At 43.8% G+C, this 16110-nt stretch overlaps 1 protein-coding gene and 1 long non-coding RNA gene across 4 annotated transcripts in view; one reads left to right on the plus strand and one right to left on the minus strand.

The window, feature by feature from the left end:
* Positions 1-16110, minus strand: part of ENOX2 (ecto-NOX disulfide-thiol exchanger 2) — a 67248-nt gene that overhangs the window by 46732 nt on the left and 4406 nt on the right. The window contains exon 1 of one of the 3 annotated variants that reach the window (XM_074835453.1): positions 830-906. The exons of the other annotated variants lie outside the window; for them this stretch is intronic. Within the exon in view, the coding sequence (XP_074691554.1) occupies positions 830-839 (10 nt within the window). The 5' untranslated portion in view covers positions 840-906. Of the gene's footprint in view, positions 1-829; positions 907-16110 lie in introns of those variants that run through there. 3 annotated transcript variants of the gene reach the window in all.
* Positions 1480-9816, plus strand: LOC141927967 (uncharacterized). Its single transcript, XR_012624641.1, has 2 exons — positions 1480-1604; positions 6651-9816. It is a non-coding gene; the product is annotated as an uncharacterized LOC141927967 (long non-coding RNA).

A 16110-nucleotide genomic window follows, 5' to 3' on the forward strand; every position in this document is an offset into this window, starting at 1 on the left:
AGAAGAGACCATGCTGACGGAGAACTGAATAGTAATTAATAAGTACTTCTTTCTCTTCTTGTCTTTTATCATCTCTAACTGAAAACGTCCAGACCTCAGGTGCTGGCATTAAACACTGCCCCAAAGGCAGCTACCTGAAGAGCAATTAAGAAAAGAAAAGAAAGGTATGTTGCCAGAATTCATGAAGCCCTGTGAAAAGCCCGGGAGGGCAGCTCAGTATTTCTCCTGGTTATCTCTGCACCAAAAGATCAACATGTTCATGACAACTTGTTTAAACAGCTGGGGAGGAGCAAAGAGGAAGGGGGGACTGGTGCAACTGCAAGTAAAACACTCTTGAACAGGCACAGGAACATGACTGCTGACTCTGTGACCAGATGACTTGGTGAGCTGTCCCAAAGCTCTCAGAGTCATTCTCAAATTAAGGTAATTAACAGTACCAGGCTAAGCCCGCAGCACAGTTTCTTCCAGGCACTATATATCATTAAGAGGAAATCTCAAATCAGCCCCACAACCTCTCCCTTCCCAGCTGATCCTCACCTTAAGTTTCACTACTGCTCTAAGAACCCGTCAAATCTGCTCTGCAGCATGGGGGTGAGTTTGCAAGTGCTGGCACCAACCTCTAGTAGCACACCAAATGCACACAGGAGCTGCTGTGCATGCCTGAGGACCAGCAGCAGAGCTTGGAAAACACCCTCCAAAATGAGTACTGCAAAGTTTGAAACAGGACCAGTTACCTAAAAGGAGGAAGTTCATCACATGCAAGAGGCTGAGGTGGATATGAGTGGCAACCTGACACGGAACACGGAGACTTTAGTTCACCTTGCGTTACCGGCCAACATCCCGTGCTGAGCAGCAGGCCAGGAATCGCTGGGTGCCCATCCACAAAGTTGACTTTTTCAAAGCAAGAGTTGTGATAGATTAGGTGAGTTTGTTCACTAAAATGTCAACAAGATAAAGTGCTTGTTTACTTGACAGGATATGCTGGGGCCTCTTGGCGGATGAGACCCAGATATCCGTTTAGCTTGCTCAATCCATTCTTACAAGTCTCCACCCAGATGTATACTTTAACTTGCTTAATCAGCCCCCACAGGTCTGCAAAAAAATACTAAATAAGGAAAATAGTTACTGAAAGGACCAGATAAGGAAGACTGAAAACCTTCATCCCTGCGACCCCCTAGCAGCACGACGAACATGCGCAGAGTATACCGAAAGAAACCACGTCAACCAGGAAGAAGGCTGTATATAAAAGGGACTGTAAAAAGGGAAAAGGTGCGCCGTTGGTGGAGCGGAGACTCCCCGGCCGCCCAGCGCTGATTTTGCTCGCTAACTTTGCTTGCTGGAAGTATAATAAATTCTGATTGGGTTGGAAACTTTTTGGTCTCGTTTCTCAACTTATAACAATTTGGTGCCGTGACTCAGATGGAAATATAGTGGCTGGACTTGGGCAGCAGGGAAGGCGCCCCACCATCCTTTGGTGATCCTAGCTGTACCCAAAGTCTCCACACTTTCCACTGACGAACCCAAAATCTAAAGTAGTGAGCAAAAGGAACCGGTCGACCCCGTAATCTTTGTGCACAAAAGGTCCGGACGAAGACACAGGACGTGTAAGTATATTTGGAAATCCGTTTGGTTGGGGTTGGTGATCCTGAAGCGTGGCATGTGAGAGGTTCCAGTGGAACCAAGTGAGTGTGGACCCTCAGTAGTGCGGTTCCCATAGCCCGCGAGGGCGTGGGCCACGAACCAGGGGAACGTGTGTGAGTGAGAAAGAGTGCGCTTCGGAAGATGGGACAGGGAAAAAGCAAGCCCCCTCGTCCCATGGGTGGAGGGCCCCCTGTGCGGTTGCCCCCTATCCCACCTGATAGTCCCTTAGGATTAATGTTGACAAATTGGAGGGACTTTTCAAAAAGCAAAGGAAAGAATAAAGCAAAAATGATCCATTTTTGTATGGAAATTTGGGGAGGTCAGAAAATTAAGGAAGAACATGTTTTCTGGCCAATCTTTGGGTCTTTTGAAAATTGGGTATGTCAGGCCCTAAACACATATGTTAATTCCAAGGAACCGGTTAATCCGGAGGAGAGTGATTATGCTAGCATGTGGATGGGATCGGGAGCCAAAAGCTATCTGTTTGCCCTAAAAGAAAAGGGGGTGGGAAAAATGATAAGAAAAAATGAGACAAAGAAGAGGTTCCCTTATTACCCCCACCTTATATACCACCCCCACCACCTATTGCCAATCCACCACCCTCAGCCCCTGAGGAAACTGAGAGCGACTCTGGAACTTCCTCAGACACCCCCAGAAGTTCCAGAAGGGCAACTAGAAGTCAGGCAAAACAACAAAAATTATATCCACTCCGGGAGATACCAATGGGGGGACCACAACCAGGGATAGGATTTGTATCTATACCCCTTAACTCAGGGGATGTTAGAGAATTCAAGAAAGAAATGGGAAACCTGATAGAAGATCCTTTGGGGGTTGCCGAAAAGATTGATCAATTCCTAGGTCCTAACACCTACACCTGGGATGAAATGCAGTCTATTTTGAGTATACTATTTACTGCAGAAGAAAGAAATATGATCAGAAGGGCCGGAATGAGAATATGGGATGCCCAGCATGTACAAGGTCCTCTTGCAGATGAAAAATGGCCCCTACAGCGGCCAAATTGGGACCACCAAAACCCAAACCACAGAACTCACATGCAGGACCTAAGGACTATTATTATTCAAGGCATCCAAGAATCTGTGCCCAGGGGGCAAAATATAAGCAAAGCCTTTAATGAGAGGCAGAGAAAAGAGGAAAGCCCCACCGACTGGTTAGAGAGGCTGAGAAAAAGCCTCCAGATGTATTCAGGATTGGATCCGGACACCCAAGTGGGACAAGCATTGCTGAAAACTCAATTAGTAGCCAAATCTTGGGATGACATAAGAAAAAAATTAGAAAAGATGGACAATTGGCAGGACCAGGGGTTAGATGAGTTATTGCGAGAAGCTCAGAAAGTGTATGTTCGGAGGGATGACGAAAATCATAAGAAGCAAGTCAGGATGATGGTGGCAGCTGTCCGGGAGGGACAAAAAGGCCTGGGGAATCAAACACCTTCTTGTGCACTAGGAAAATATGGGGATTTCCTAAAAGAAAATCCCAGATTAAGGACAGAAAAAACTGAAGGAATGATAAGACGAAGAGAACAGGGCACCTGTTTCTATTGTGGTGCCCGAGGACACATAAAAAGGGAATGCAGGAAGCGGCTGCGGGACGAAAAAAATGTTCAAGGAAGATTAGGGGTGTCAGGGGCTCTATTTGCTGGGGACCCAAAAACATAAAGAGCCCTTGATAAAAGTTAAGGTAGGTCCCCAGCAACAGGAATTCGAGTTCCTGGTAGATTCAGGGTCTGAAAGATCCACTATCCAGGTAATGCCCCAGGGCTGTAAAGCGTCATCTGAAACGGCCCAAGTTATAGGAGCCAAGGGAGAACCCTTTGAAGTACCGATTATTAAAAATATAGTATTTGAAACACATTCCAAATTTGGGATGGGATCATTATTATTAGTCCCTGAGGCCGATTACAATTTATTGGGTAGAGATCTAATAATAGAATTAGGAATTAGTTTGGAAGTAAAAGATAAAGAACTAAAGATTAGGTTATGCCCCCTTCGAGTGGAAGATGAAAAGGAAGTTAACCCAGGGTATGGTATACCCCAGAAACAATCAGTAAGCTACAGATACCTCCATTTTCAGTAACCATTATTAATCCGGAGATACCTATACAAATCAAACAATATCCAATTCCACCAGAAGGAAAGTGGGGGCTAAAGCCTGAAATTGAAAGGTTACTTGAAAAAGGCCTTTTAGAACCATGTATGTCCCCCTTTAACACTCCCATCCTACCCGTAAAGAAATCAGATGGGTCTTATAGATTAGTGCATGATTTAAGGGAAATTAACAAGAGAACCGTAACTCGATTTCCCGTAGTGGCTAATCCTTATATCTTGCTTAGTAGGATAGGGCCAGAAAATCACTGGTATAGTGTAATTGATTTAAAAGATGCCTTCTGGGCTTGCCCCTTGAGTGAGGAAAGCCGAGATTATTTTGCCTTTGAATGGGAAGATCCTGAAACTCACCGTCGACAGCAATTAAGGTGGACGGTCCTACCTCAAGGATTTACCGAGTCACCGAATTTATTCGGGCAAGCATTGGAGAAAATTCTCCAAGAATATGTGGTAAATGAAAATACCACCTTGATTCAGTATGTAGATGATCTTTTAATTGCAGGGAAGGAGGAAGAAGTAGTAAGGCAAGAAAGCATTAAATTATTAAACTTCCTGGCTCTAAAGGGACTGAAGGTATCACGATCCAAGCTACAATTTGTGAAAGAAGAAGTTAAATATCTGGGGCACTATTTATCAAAAGGAGAAAAGAGAATAGATCCCGAACGAGTAAAAGGAATATTGTCAATACCCCCTCCCACAAATAAAAAGCAGATAAGACAATTATTGGGTCTGGTCGGGTATTGCAGACAATGGATTGAAAATTATAGCAGCAAAGTAAAATTTTTGTATAATAAATTGAGCCAGGATAACCTGCTAAAATGGACCATGGAAGATGAACAACATTTGGAACAACTGCGAAAAGATCTTATAACTGCCCCAGTACTAAGCTTACCTGACCTAAAAAGACCCTTTTCCCTCTTTGTTAATACTGATGAGGGAACTGCCTATGGAGTCCTTACCCAGGACTGGGCAGGAAAAAAGAAACCAGTAGGATATCTGTCTAAGTTATTAGACCCGGTTAGCAAGGGTTGGCCCACCTGCCTACAAGCAGTAGTAGCAGCTGCGCTTCTGGTAGAAGAAGCAAATAAAATAACTTTTAATGGAGAATTAAGGGTTTTATCGCCTCATAACATTCGGGGCATCTTGCAGCAAAAGGCAGAGAAATGGGTCACAGATTCTAGGCTTTTGAAATATGAAGGAATATTGATTGATTCCCCAAAATTATCCCTGGAAGTCACAACCCTCCAGAATCCAGCCCAATTTTTGTACGGAGAACCCTGGGACTCACAGTTGATACACGATTGTTTCATAACCATAGAAAGTCAAACCAAAATTAGACCAGATTTGGAAGAGGAAGAACTAGGAGAAGGAGAAAAATTATTTGTGGATGGCTCATCACGGGTGGTGAATGGGAAAAGAAAATCAGGATATGCAATAATTAAAGGACCAAATCTCAAAGTATTGGAATCAGGACCATTAAATCATTCCTGGTCAGCCCAGGCGTGTGAATTATACGCAGTGCTAAGAGCTTTGGAATATCTAAGAAATAAAGTGGGGACTATATTTACTGACTCTAAGTATGCATATGGAGTAGTGCATACCTTTGAGAAAATATGGGAAGAAAGAGGATTAATAAATTCACAGGGAAAGGACTTAACCCATCAGGAACTAATAGTGCAGATATTAAAAGCTCTATGGGGTCCCAAAGAAATTGCAGTGGTACATCTAAGGGGACATCAAAAAGGAGCGGATATCCGGAGTAGGGGAAACAATATAGCTGACCGAGAAGCAAAAAGAGCGGCCCTAAAAGATTGGACCCCAGTTGATACTTTTAGCAACGATACCTCAGAGGTAAAGAAATACAGATTGTATAGCTTTACCCTACAGGAAAAAGCAAAATTAAAGGAGATGGGCGTAAAAGAAAACCAAGAGGGACATTGGAATCTCCCCGACAGGAGAACGATTCTACCAAAATCACTTGCACTAGAAACGTTGCAAAGGTTTCACGATCAGACTCACTGGGGAGTACAAGCATTAGTAGACCAATTTGCTACTAAATATATGAGCATTGGAATATACAATTTGGCAAAATGAGTAGTAGAAGACTGCCTAATTTGCAAAAGGGTCAATAAAACCCAAGTTAGAGACTGAGACCACTGGGTGGCAGACAGCTTGCCCACAGACCATTTGCTAACATTCAGATAGATTTTACCGAGCTACCAAAAGTGGGAAGATATAAATATTTGCTAGTGATAGTAGACCACCTAACCCATTTTGTAGAGGCTTTCCCCACTGTTAGAGCAACTGCTCACACAGTAGTAAAAACACTGTTGGAAAACATAATACCAAGATATGGGATGAGTGAAGTTATTGACTCAGACCGAGGTCCCCATTTCGTGTCCAAAATAATACAGGAGGTTTTGGTGGCAATGGGAACAAAATGGGAACATCATACCCCATGGCATCCCCAAAGTTCGGGGAAAGTAGAAAGGATGAATGCAGAAATTAAGAAACAGCTCACCAAACTAATGATGGAAACCCCGTTATCCTGGGTGAAGTGTTTACCACTTGCACTACTTAATTTGAGAACTAGACCTAGGGCTGATCTTGGGATTTCACCTTTTGAGATGCTATATGGAATGCCTTATGATTTAGAGGAACCCCAAGACCATCCTAGACTGAGAGACCAGAAATTAAACACCTGTATTATAAACTTAATGAAATATTGAAATGAATTATGGAAAAAGGGAATGGTGGTGCAAAGACCTCCTCTGGACCTGGCTATTCATAAAATCCAGCCAGGAGACTTGGTATTAATTAAATCATGGAAGGAATCATCACTAACCCCTCAATGGGATGGACCTCACCTTGTATTGCTTACCACAGAGACTGCTGTCCGAACTGCTGAACGAGGTTGGACCCATGCCCGCTTAATAAAAGGACCTATCACTAACTCTTCGTGGAAAATCACCAGCCCGGTTGAAGACTTGAAATTGAAATTCCAGAGGACTTAATGGACTTGGACCCTTACAGGATTGAGTATTTACTTAACCCTTATTAATTAGATGATGGACTTATAAGTAATGATGATGTTAGAATAAGATGCGGAAATAAGTACTGTAATTGTCATCCCTTTGTATGTTATACCTGTAAAGTATGCAAGGAAAGGTGGTGGACCCATTGTGTTGAAGGATACCCTCCCTGAGGGGTTTGCATCTCCTGTTATAAATTGCAAAGGGAAATCACTAATTGGACATTAACCTGCAAATTATTTAAAGGAGAATTAACCTTGGGCTCAAAAGAATGGTGGGATATATTTACAAAAGGAATTGAACCAAATTTTTATTGTTATCACCCAAATGAACCAAGGCCTTTTGTAGCGGAAATCACTGAGAGCCTCTGTCGTAAGCTCATCAGTAAAGTCCGCTGTGACGTTCCTGAAATTAAACATACAAATTGGAGATCCTATTTTACGAGACAGGATCTTAGACGGCGAGCGTTTCCTCCTGAAGGGCATCCTTGCTGCCGAGAAGATGGTACACCTCGTGGCTCGAAGCACCCGAGTCGACGAGCGAGGCAGAGGGAAAGACGACCGTGGAGGAAGGAGCCGTCCAACTGGAGCGTTGCTGAGATGCTGGCAGAATTACCACGGGATTGGTAAAGAAAAATGGGTGAATAACATACTTTTAATCCCGTCTGCATTTCACAGGAACCAACCAGGAGGGAATCTGGTACACAGGGGAACATCATCCCAAACCTTGCATATCATAATTGTAATATTGTTATGGCTAAAATTAAGTTATTGTACTGCAGAACTGGAAACACACCAACCTTTTAAATGGTCCCTAACCAGACTAGATGGTAAAATCTTACGTACATCAACTGTACCAGGGGCTCCAAGCTTCATTGTAGGATTGTGTGATCTAACGGGAATAGACCACTGTGGTAAAATTTTGAATTTAACAGGATTTTACATGTGTCCTAGTTCCAACCGAGGGAAACCATATTGTAATTACCCTGGCCATTATTTTTGTGCCTATTGGGGCTGTGAAACTATCGCTTCTGATTGGGCTCCAGGAGGAGGACCAGATCAGTATCTTAAAGCAGGATTTGGTCCAGCTGGGTGTACACCACCCTGGAAAGGTCCCTCAGGAGAGATGCTCTCTAAAGGAACCTGTTCATATATATATATTAATATAACAAAGTCAGAAGATCCAGGGTGGATCCTGGGAAGAACCTGGGGAATTAGACATTGGGAACCTGGAACAGATCGAGGAAATCTTATAACAATTAAGAAAGAAATTGCACTTAATGAAACCCCAGAACCCATTGGGCCAAATCTAGCAATCTCTACTATTGATGTTAAAAACAATACCACTGATAACCAAGAAAATTATACCCAACCCACTAATTTGACCTCCTAAATCAGTATATATGAATATAGTACTCTATGGAAAATTATGCAAGCTAGTTATAGGATATTAAACAAAACCAAACCTGAGTTAACGGAAGACTGTTGGTTATGTTATAACATTAGGCCACCTTTTTATGAGGCTGTAGGAATGACTGCTAAAGCTAAAAGAGTAAATGGAACTAACCCTGCACAGTGCCTGTGGAAAAAAGGAAAGGCCCAGACACAGGGACTTACTTTGTCCCAAGTAACAGGTAAAGGGAGATGCATTGGAAAGGTCCCCACCCATAAAATGCATCTCTGTGGAGCAAAAATATCAAAAAACGAGAGACCTGCACAGTGGCTGATTCCCGCCGCTAACACGAAATGGATATGTTCAAACATTGGGATCACCCCATGTATATCTCTTGTTGCATTTAACGAAAGCAGTGAATACTGTATTCAGGTATCAATAATACCACGTATTACTTACCATTCTAGCGAATATATTTATGATCAGCATAAAACCCCTGAACATCATTTAGTAAAATGAGAACCAATCACTGTCCTTACCATTGCTACTCTTCTCACCATCAGTGGCATAGGCGCAGGAACAGGAATCGCCTCCTTAGTAAACAATCAAAAAGAAATGAAGGCACTCCGTATCGGTAGATGAAGATCTCAGTAAAATTGAGCAAGCGATTGATGGATTGGTAAAGTCATTAAGATCCTTATCTGAGGTAATAATGCAAAATAGAAGGGGATTAGATCTCTTGTTACTACAACAAGGAGGATTATGTGTAGCACTCAAGGAAGAATGTTGTACCTATGCAGATCATACAGGGATAATAATTGATACAATGACTGAGTACGAAAGAGGTTGGAACAACGGAAACGGGAGAAAGAGGCTCAACAGAGCTGGTATGAATCTTGGTTCAATTATTCCCCTTGGCTAACAACTTTGCTTTCGACTATAGCTGGCCCCCTGCTGTTGCTTATTTTGGGATTAACTTTTGGACCATGCATTTTTAACAAACTAATTACAATTGTAAAGAGTCACTTGGAAGCTGCACACTTAACGCTTGTTAGAGCTAAATACGAACCACTCCAAGAAGATACAGAAATAAAAGAAAGCCTGATTTTGAGTCAACAAGAATTAAAAAGGTTTAGTGAACAAAATGAGAAATAGAAAAGGGGGGATTGTGATAGATTAGGTGAGTTTGTTCACTAAAATGTCAACAAGATAAAGTGCTTGTTTACTTGACAGGATATGCTGGGGCCTCTTGGCGGATGAGACCCAGATATCCGTTTAGCTTGCTCAATCCATTCTTACAAGTCTCCACCCAGATGTATACTTTAACTTGCTTAATCAGCCCCCACAGGTCTGCAAAAAAATACTAAATAAGGAAAATAGTTACTGAAAGGACCAGATAAGGAAGACTGAAAACCTTCATCCCTGCGACCCCCTAGCAGCACGACAAACATGCGCAGAGTATACCGAAAGAAACCACGTCAACCAGGAAGAAGGCTGTATATAAAAGGGACTGTAAAAAGGGAAAAGGTGCGCCGTTGGTGGAGCGGAGACTCCCCGGCCGCCCAGCGCTGATTTTGCTCGCTAACTTTGCTTGCTGGAATTATAATAAATTCTGATTGGGTTGGAAACTTTTTGGTCTCGTTTCTCAACTTATAACAGAGTCACAGCAGAAAAGGCTGCAGTGAAGTAAGAGCCAGTTCCTCATTTGGACCTGTGTATATCAAAGCAGTCACACAAGTTTTTAATCTGAAGTCACTTAATTCAAAGCCAATCTTCCCTGCCAGCAAGAAAAGGCCCATTGCAGAGTTAAAACTGTTAGGTTATGTGATAAAAGCTCATCTGTACACACACAAAGTCACAGAGAGAGGCAGTGAAGGGTGGGGAAGCCTGCATAATACCTGACTCACTCCTCCCAGGCCCATCACAGGAGAGCCATCAGGCCATTAAAGCCCATATCCAAAGCCCAGAGGAGCACAATGGCAGGTGGGAAGGCAAATTAGACACACACAGGAAGGACACCCTGCGGGGCCCCTCTCAGGTCTGTCCCAGGAAAGCCTCAGTCCGAGCATACGGGCATGAAACTCATCCAGAGGAGTTAAAGCCAAAGCACCTTTCAGACTTGTACACCAGATGGCTGTCCCATCCTTCAGAGGGACCTCAAGAGGGAGTCTCCGTACCTTCGAGGCAGCTCTCTCTTCATAAAATACAGAAGGAGCCTTGATAACCACCTTTTGAATAGCTAGACTTAAAGTCTCATCTTCTAACACTACTTAAAATGTTGACACCATTTTGGACATCTCCACTGTGCTGCTCAAACACAGCCTTAAATCTTAAGATGAGCATGCCATCTTTAGGAGAGGGGTCCCTCCGCCAGCTTGGACATACAAACATACTGACTCTAAACTGTGCCAAAGCTGGTGCTCTACTCCATAAAAATAAACACTATCCAAAAATAGGTAGCAGTCTGTAATGCATTTCATGCCCTGCTGAATTACTGGGACCTGTGTTTGTGACACTTCAAATTTCCTACCATAACATCTCACAGAGTCTCAACCTGCAACTTCAGCAGCTTTTCCCCACATACAAGGGGATACCAAGGTCTCTGAGAAGAGGGTTGTTCTCACTAGTCACACAGCTCTGAGGGTCTTGACAAAAAGCATGTTCCCTGTCATACTCTAAATTACACCGCACACACGTTGACGTTTCCTCCCAGTGCTACAATGCCGGGTTTCACTGTGATTTCTCCTCCCTACTCCCCTCAGAGAAGCTGCGGGAAGGCTTAACTTTGGGGGTTTTGTTGTTGTGTTTAAACAAAGCAAATTGAGGAAACTATTTTCCTATTAGATTTTTGTGGGTCACACTTACCACAGAAGAGCTGTGGTGTTCAGACACAAAGTGTGTTCTGCCAGGGTCATGCTCTACTTAACGCTGTAGGAAGTCACATAGGATGAACTCTACAAGTTGGTTACCAATGCTTCTAAGTTTTCTAATTTTGTATGAAAATAAAGACCTGGAGCTCTGAAGTTACATTGTTGTCTGTTCTTCTAGATGACATTTTGTGGGCCTACAAATCTTCAAGTTCATCTAAACATTGACACCTTATGCTAGCCACTAAAAACTTTTGTAAGCCATGACATGTTGCAGCACACCTGCGTATTTTCCTTGCAAAGAATACTGCTGTCCTGTGTACCTCTGAAAAACAGTAAGAAATAGTTTGCTAGCATAAGGACCAAGGCTTCAACTGCAAGCTTATGAAGCTGACTTTTAATTTGCAACTTAACAGGCAGCAAATATAAAGAATGCTAAACAGGCATAATACGATCACAGCGCGCCATGCCAGGAACATAACATGCTGCTGCAGTCCACGCAAGCCATGGGCAAGAGTCCTGCTGAAAGCCCCCATGAGTTGGAAGTACAATAATCAAGTTATGCCATCAAAAGGGGATGCACTCATAATGGCTGTGACATTGCCAGGGGAAATAAAAGAGCAGCCTGAACATGTTGTACAGCTGGAGCTTTTGGAGCTGCATGCAGACACTGGAAAGATACAGCTGTTACAAGAATACTGCAAAACCAAAAGCAAGACTCTTACTCAAGCATCACAGAAGGGGATTTGACCAACAAGTGACATGTTGCAGCAGAGGATGGGGTCACCTGAAGCTCCCTTTAGACAGGGGAGAACAGTTACCTGCACAGCCAACAGCTATCTGCACAGCCAGAGTTTAGAACACAATTCCACTCACCGAGGAACGCTTCAAATCAACCTGCATTTGGTCACAGGAACCAAGCCACCACCAGTGGTGACAACTCTTTATTCGCTGCAGACCAAGACACAACTGCCCTGCTCAAAGCAGTGTCAGCTCCTGCAGTGGTCTGGGCACTGCCCAGTTGGGTTGTAAACATCTCCAAGGACAGAGACTTGACCACCTCCCTGGGCAACCCATTCCAGTGCTTGACCACCTTCACAGCAAGCAAAGTTTCTCATGTTTAATTTTATTTTCCTGTATTGTTGTGTGCCCTTTTATCTTTCGCTGGGTACCGCTGAAGACCACAGAAGACTCTGACTTCATCTTCTTTACTCTTTCCCATCAACGTGCATTTGAACACATCAATAAGACTCTCTCTGCCTCCACCCCAAGCCTTCTCTTCTCCTGGTTAAACAATCCCAGTTTGCTCAGAGCATCCTCCCTAACAGATACCCTGGTCCCTTTATCACATTAATTACCCCTCATTGGGCTCACTCCAGAACATCCATGACTCTCTTGTATTGGGGAGCCCAGAACTGGACACAGGACTCAGGGGTCACCCCGCCAGTGTCGAGGGGAAGGATCCCCTCCCTCGACCTGCTGGAAGTGCCCAACCCAATGCAGCCCAGGATGCTGCTGACGTCCTTTGCCACAAGGGTGAGTTGTTGGTTCATGTTCAACTTGACATCAACCAGAACACTCAAGACCTTTTCACAAAGCTGCTTTCCAGCAGTTTGCCCCCAGCATGTACCCATACATGGGGTCACTGCTCCCCACGGTGAGGAACTCTCAGCATAGGAACTGCCTAAAAGTGACAATAACATAAATTAAAGCTCAGTGGCATGTTTTTGGGGGGAAGTCAGGTGAAGTCCAGTACAAGATCAATGACTACCTAAAGGATGAGGATGTGTTCAGCTCAGTGTAACTCCAACAAATGCATTTCTAACTACTAACACGCATACACTACCTGTGAGAGATGGGGGCAAAACCCACCAAAAGCATCATAAAGACAACCAGAGACACTCCTGGGAGAACAGACTGTGGACTTGCTCCAGACCTTCATAAATATCCCACTTCCAAAAAATGTATTATTTATGGGCTCTCCCTTAAACGTAACCAGATATGCTCTCTAACAGATGCAACACATGATCCCCAGACGTGAACGCAGCAACATTTTTTGTGCTGGTACAAATTCATGGTGTCAGATTAATGCTCAAAGGTGACCACACAGGCCGTGATTAAGACACCAGTACCAGGAATCCAGATCCAGGTTCACTGTCTCATCAAGCCACGGCTTAGGTCATCCTATTTGAGAGGCCACACCAAGATCAGCAAAGAGGTCAGCGTTAAAACCCTCATTTTGTTCCCACTGGAGGATTTGGTTTTGTTTTCAACCCCAAGCCACAAAACAATGGTCATGTCTTACAGAGCAATCCTAAAACAGCCACACCAGTACAATGAGGGGATATGAGTATGAACGAAACCAAAAATTATTACATTGCTCTCAGAATTCCAGAATAAGCGACTGACTTTCCTATAGCCTTTTTCACAACTGATATCTCACAGGCCAATGATGCAGTCTGAGACAGTGCTGAGGCAGCAAGGATTCCTTCCTGCAATTACTTGCATTAGGACCTAAGATATAAAGAGCTAAAATGCAATTTCTTCAAATCAAGCTTCATGTCTGAAAACACTACCAAATTGCATGAGGAAAGGAGGAAAGTTTGCACCCCTGCTGTGAAACTTCATTCCCTTTTATAGCTTTTTTTTCTTCCAAGCCAATTATTTCTCAGCACAAGAACCAGTTTAGAGCTACCCGTCTCATCTGATACGCTCCTCCATAGTGCCTAAACCTCTTCAAAAGGTAGAAATAGGACTTTCTTGGTTTTAAAGCTAACCCCCTGCATTTACAACTTCATTATGGGATGCAGAGCACATGGCATGAGTGCTGTGGAAGAGAAGCTCGCTACTGTCCTTATACAGCCTCAAGCTAGAATTCCACAAGTCAGAAATACTCAGAAGTTACAGAAAATGGAAGTTGATGAGATCATGAACTGCAACATATTCTTCTTTGCAGGCACAACCTGGAAACAGAGTAGCTCCTTCACAAGACATAAATAAAAATGAATATATTTTCTGGGTAGCGTTGTCTAGAAACAGCACTAGAGAGGATGCAGTTACTCTTAGTCCCACTCACAAGAGAGAGATCCTGGTAGCTGCTCCAATAAGGACTTCCAGGATACCAAGACCTACTTCCACAGGCACTTTGCCCTTATTTGCTCCAGGCTGTGTGAGCAGAGAAAGTCAGGAGCTACTGATGATGGATGCTGCGTCACCTTCATCTACAGAAACTGTCATTTACTTAATAATACAGGTCCAGACCTCTGCGAGGGTGGTTATGGTGAGCAGTAAAAGTCCCCATGCACAGCTGCCTGTCCCTAGAGCATGTCTATGGCCAGGAACAAGGCACTAGGAAGGCTCTGGGTGGAGGAACCCACACGACTCAGAGCAGGTAGCCTTGTCCTTGCCTACAGGTCACCAGGGCCCCCCAACACCGGACGAGCTACCATCCACAGGCACGGTATGGCACACTCAATATGGAAAAGCAAAACGCCTTGGGAAAGCTTTGCTCTCACTTCCCCAAGGCGAAAAAAGAGTAAATGACTCACAAAAGAAAAGGGTAGCATTGAAAAGCATGAAGTGGAAGCAGTAAAGCGGGCACTTGTTGCTCTCTTGCAGTATAGAGTTTGCTCCAAGAATTAAAGCAAGCAAGAGAGATTTCCAATGCGCTTTAGAGTAATAAACCCCTTGTGATCTCAGATTTTTCACCCTAGAATTGGTAAATGCCATGGACAGCAGCCACCTTCAGAACCAAGTGTATCTCTTCTATCATTTCAGCAAACTGCCTTTCAGCTTGAGCTCCAACCACATCCCACCGGACACAAAGAATGTGCACAGAAGAGAGCTGAAGCTGCAGAAAAACTTCTCTCCTGGGCACAGAGCAGGATAAAAGCTGGCAGAATCAGCCAGTATGACTGTGAGGCATGAGCACAAGCACCCTTTCTTAGCACCAACCTTAACGAAGCATCCTTGGCTATTTTGAGATGGTCTGCTCAGAAAGGACCGCCAGCATAGGAGCAAGCCTCCGAGTTTTAAATTAGCTTTACTGAGGCTCTGTAGTGAGCCAGCCAGGAAAGGCACAAATCAGCAGATTTCTGCATTTGCAGTGAAATGCTATGCAGAAGGTAAGGGGGGGAGGAGGAGAAAAATTAGGGTTTTCAGTGTGTGTCAGACCCATTCAGCATTTCCAGAGAGCCATACGTTACACAGGCGTTAGCATGCCCTTCACCTCTAACCACACCCAGTATGTACCTCCAGGAATTTTCAGAAGAGTGAATTTTTAGGAGCAAGGTATCAGTGGCTGCCATAATGCAGTGACTAAAAATTTAAAAATAAAAAAATAATCAACTTGGATTAGAAGATTCCTCACTAGAAAAATGGATCGGGGCCAGGAGGGAAGTGAAGATGCTTAAAGATGAGCAGAAAATGACTATCAGCAAGTCCTCTCACACAGCAGCAGCAGGTTGCTATAGGTGGTCTTCACCTCTGGAAATAGATGCTGAGTTGTGTCTTACGGGAAGACATGCAGCAGTTTCTCGCTGTCCTAAATAGCATTAACAATGCGGAGCCCCACCTGTCCCTTTGGGTAGGTATTGATTCAGTCTGTGCTGATGCTATATATGGCTGTAGCTTTCACAGCACACGTTTAGAAAAGGCCTGGATAGAGGCAGGAAAGATCTCAATGTTCCAGGCATAAATCAAGGGAAGTATCTACCCTCACTGGGTCCTGTGCCAGACCCTGGACAGGACTTCACTTTCCAACCACTAGTTCCTGCTAACACAGTTTGGCCATTTGCCTTAATGACCAGAGGAAAAAAAAGAAATCAGGAATAGTCAACATGAACTCAAAAGCACTGTTTTACAGATCATTCCTGTTACCAAGAGCTGAACATGCTGACAACACTTCTACCCAAAACACAGGTTTGTGCAGTTCACTGTGCAAGGCTCCTATGAGTTATAGGAAAACAGCACCCCAACAGGGCTTCCACTCCAAAATCTTCTCTGCAGGGTTTACTAATGTTCAGTCAAATGACCACAGGAGCTCTGACCACAAGC

Source organism: Strix aluco, chromosome 10, assembly GCF_031877795.1.
Source record: "Strix aluco isolate bStrAlu1 chromosome 10, bStrAlu1.hap1, whole genome shotgun sequence".
Taxonomy (NCBI): Eukaryota; Metazoa; Chordata; class Aves; order Strigiformes; family Strigidae; genus Strix; species Strix aluco.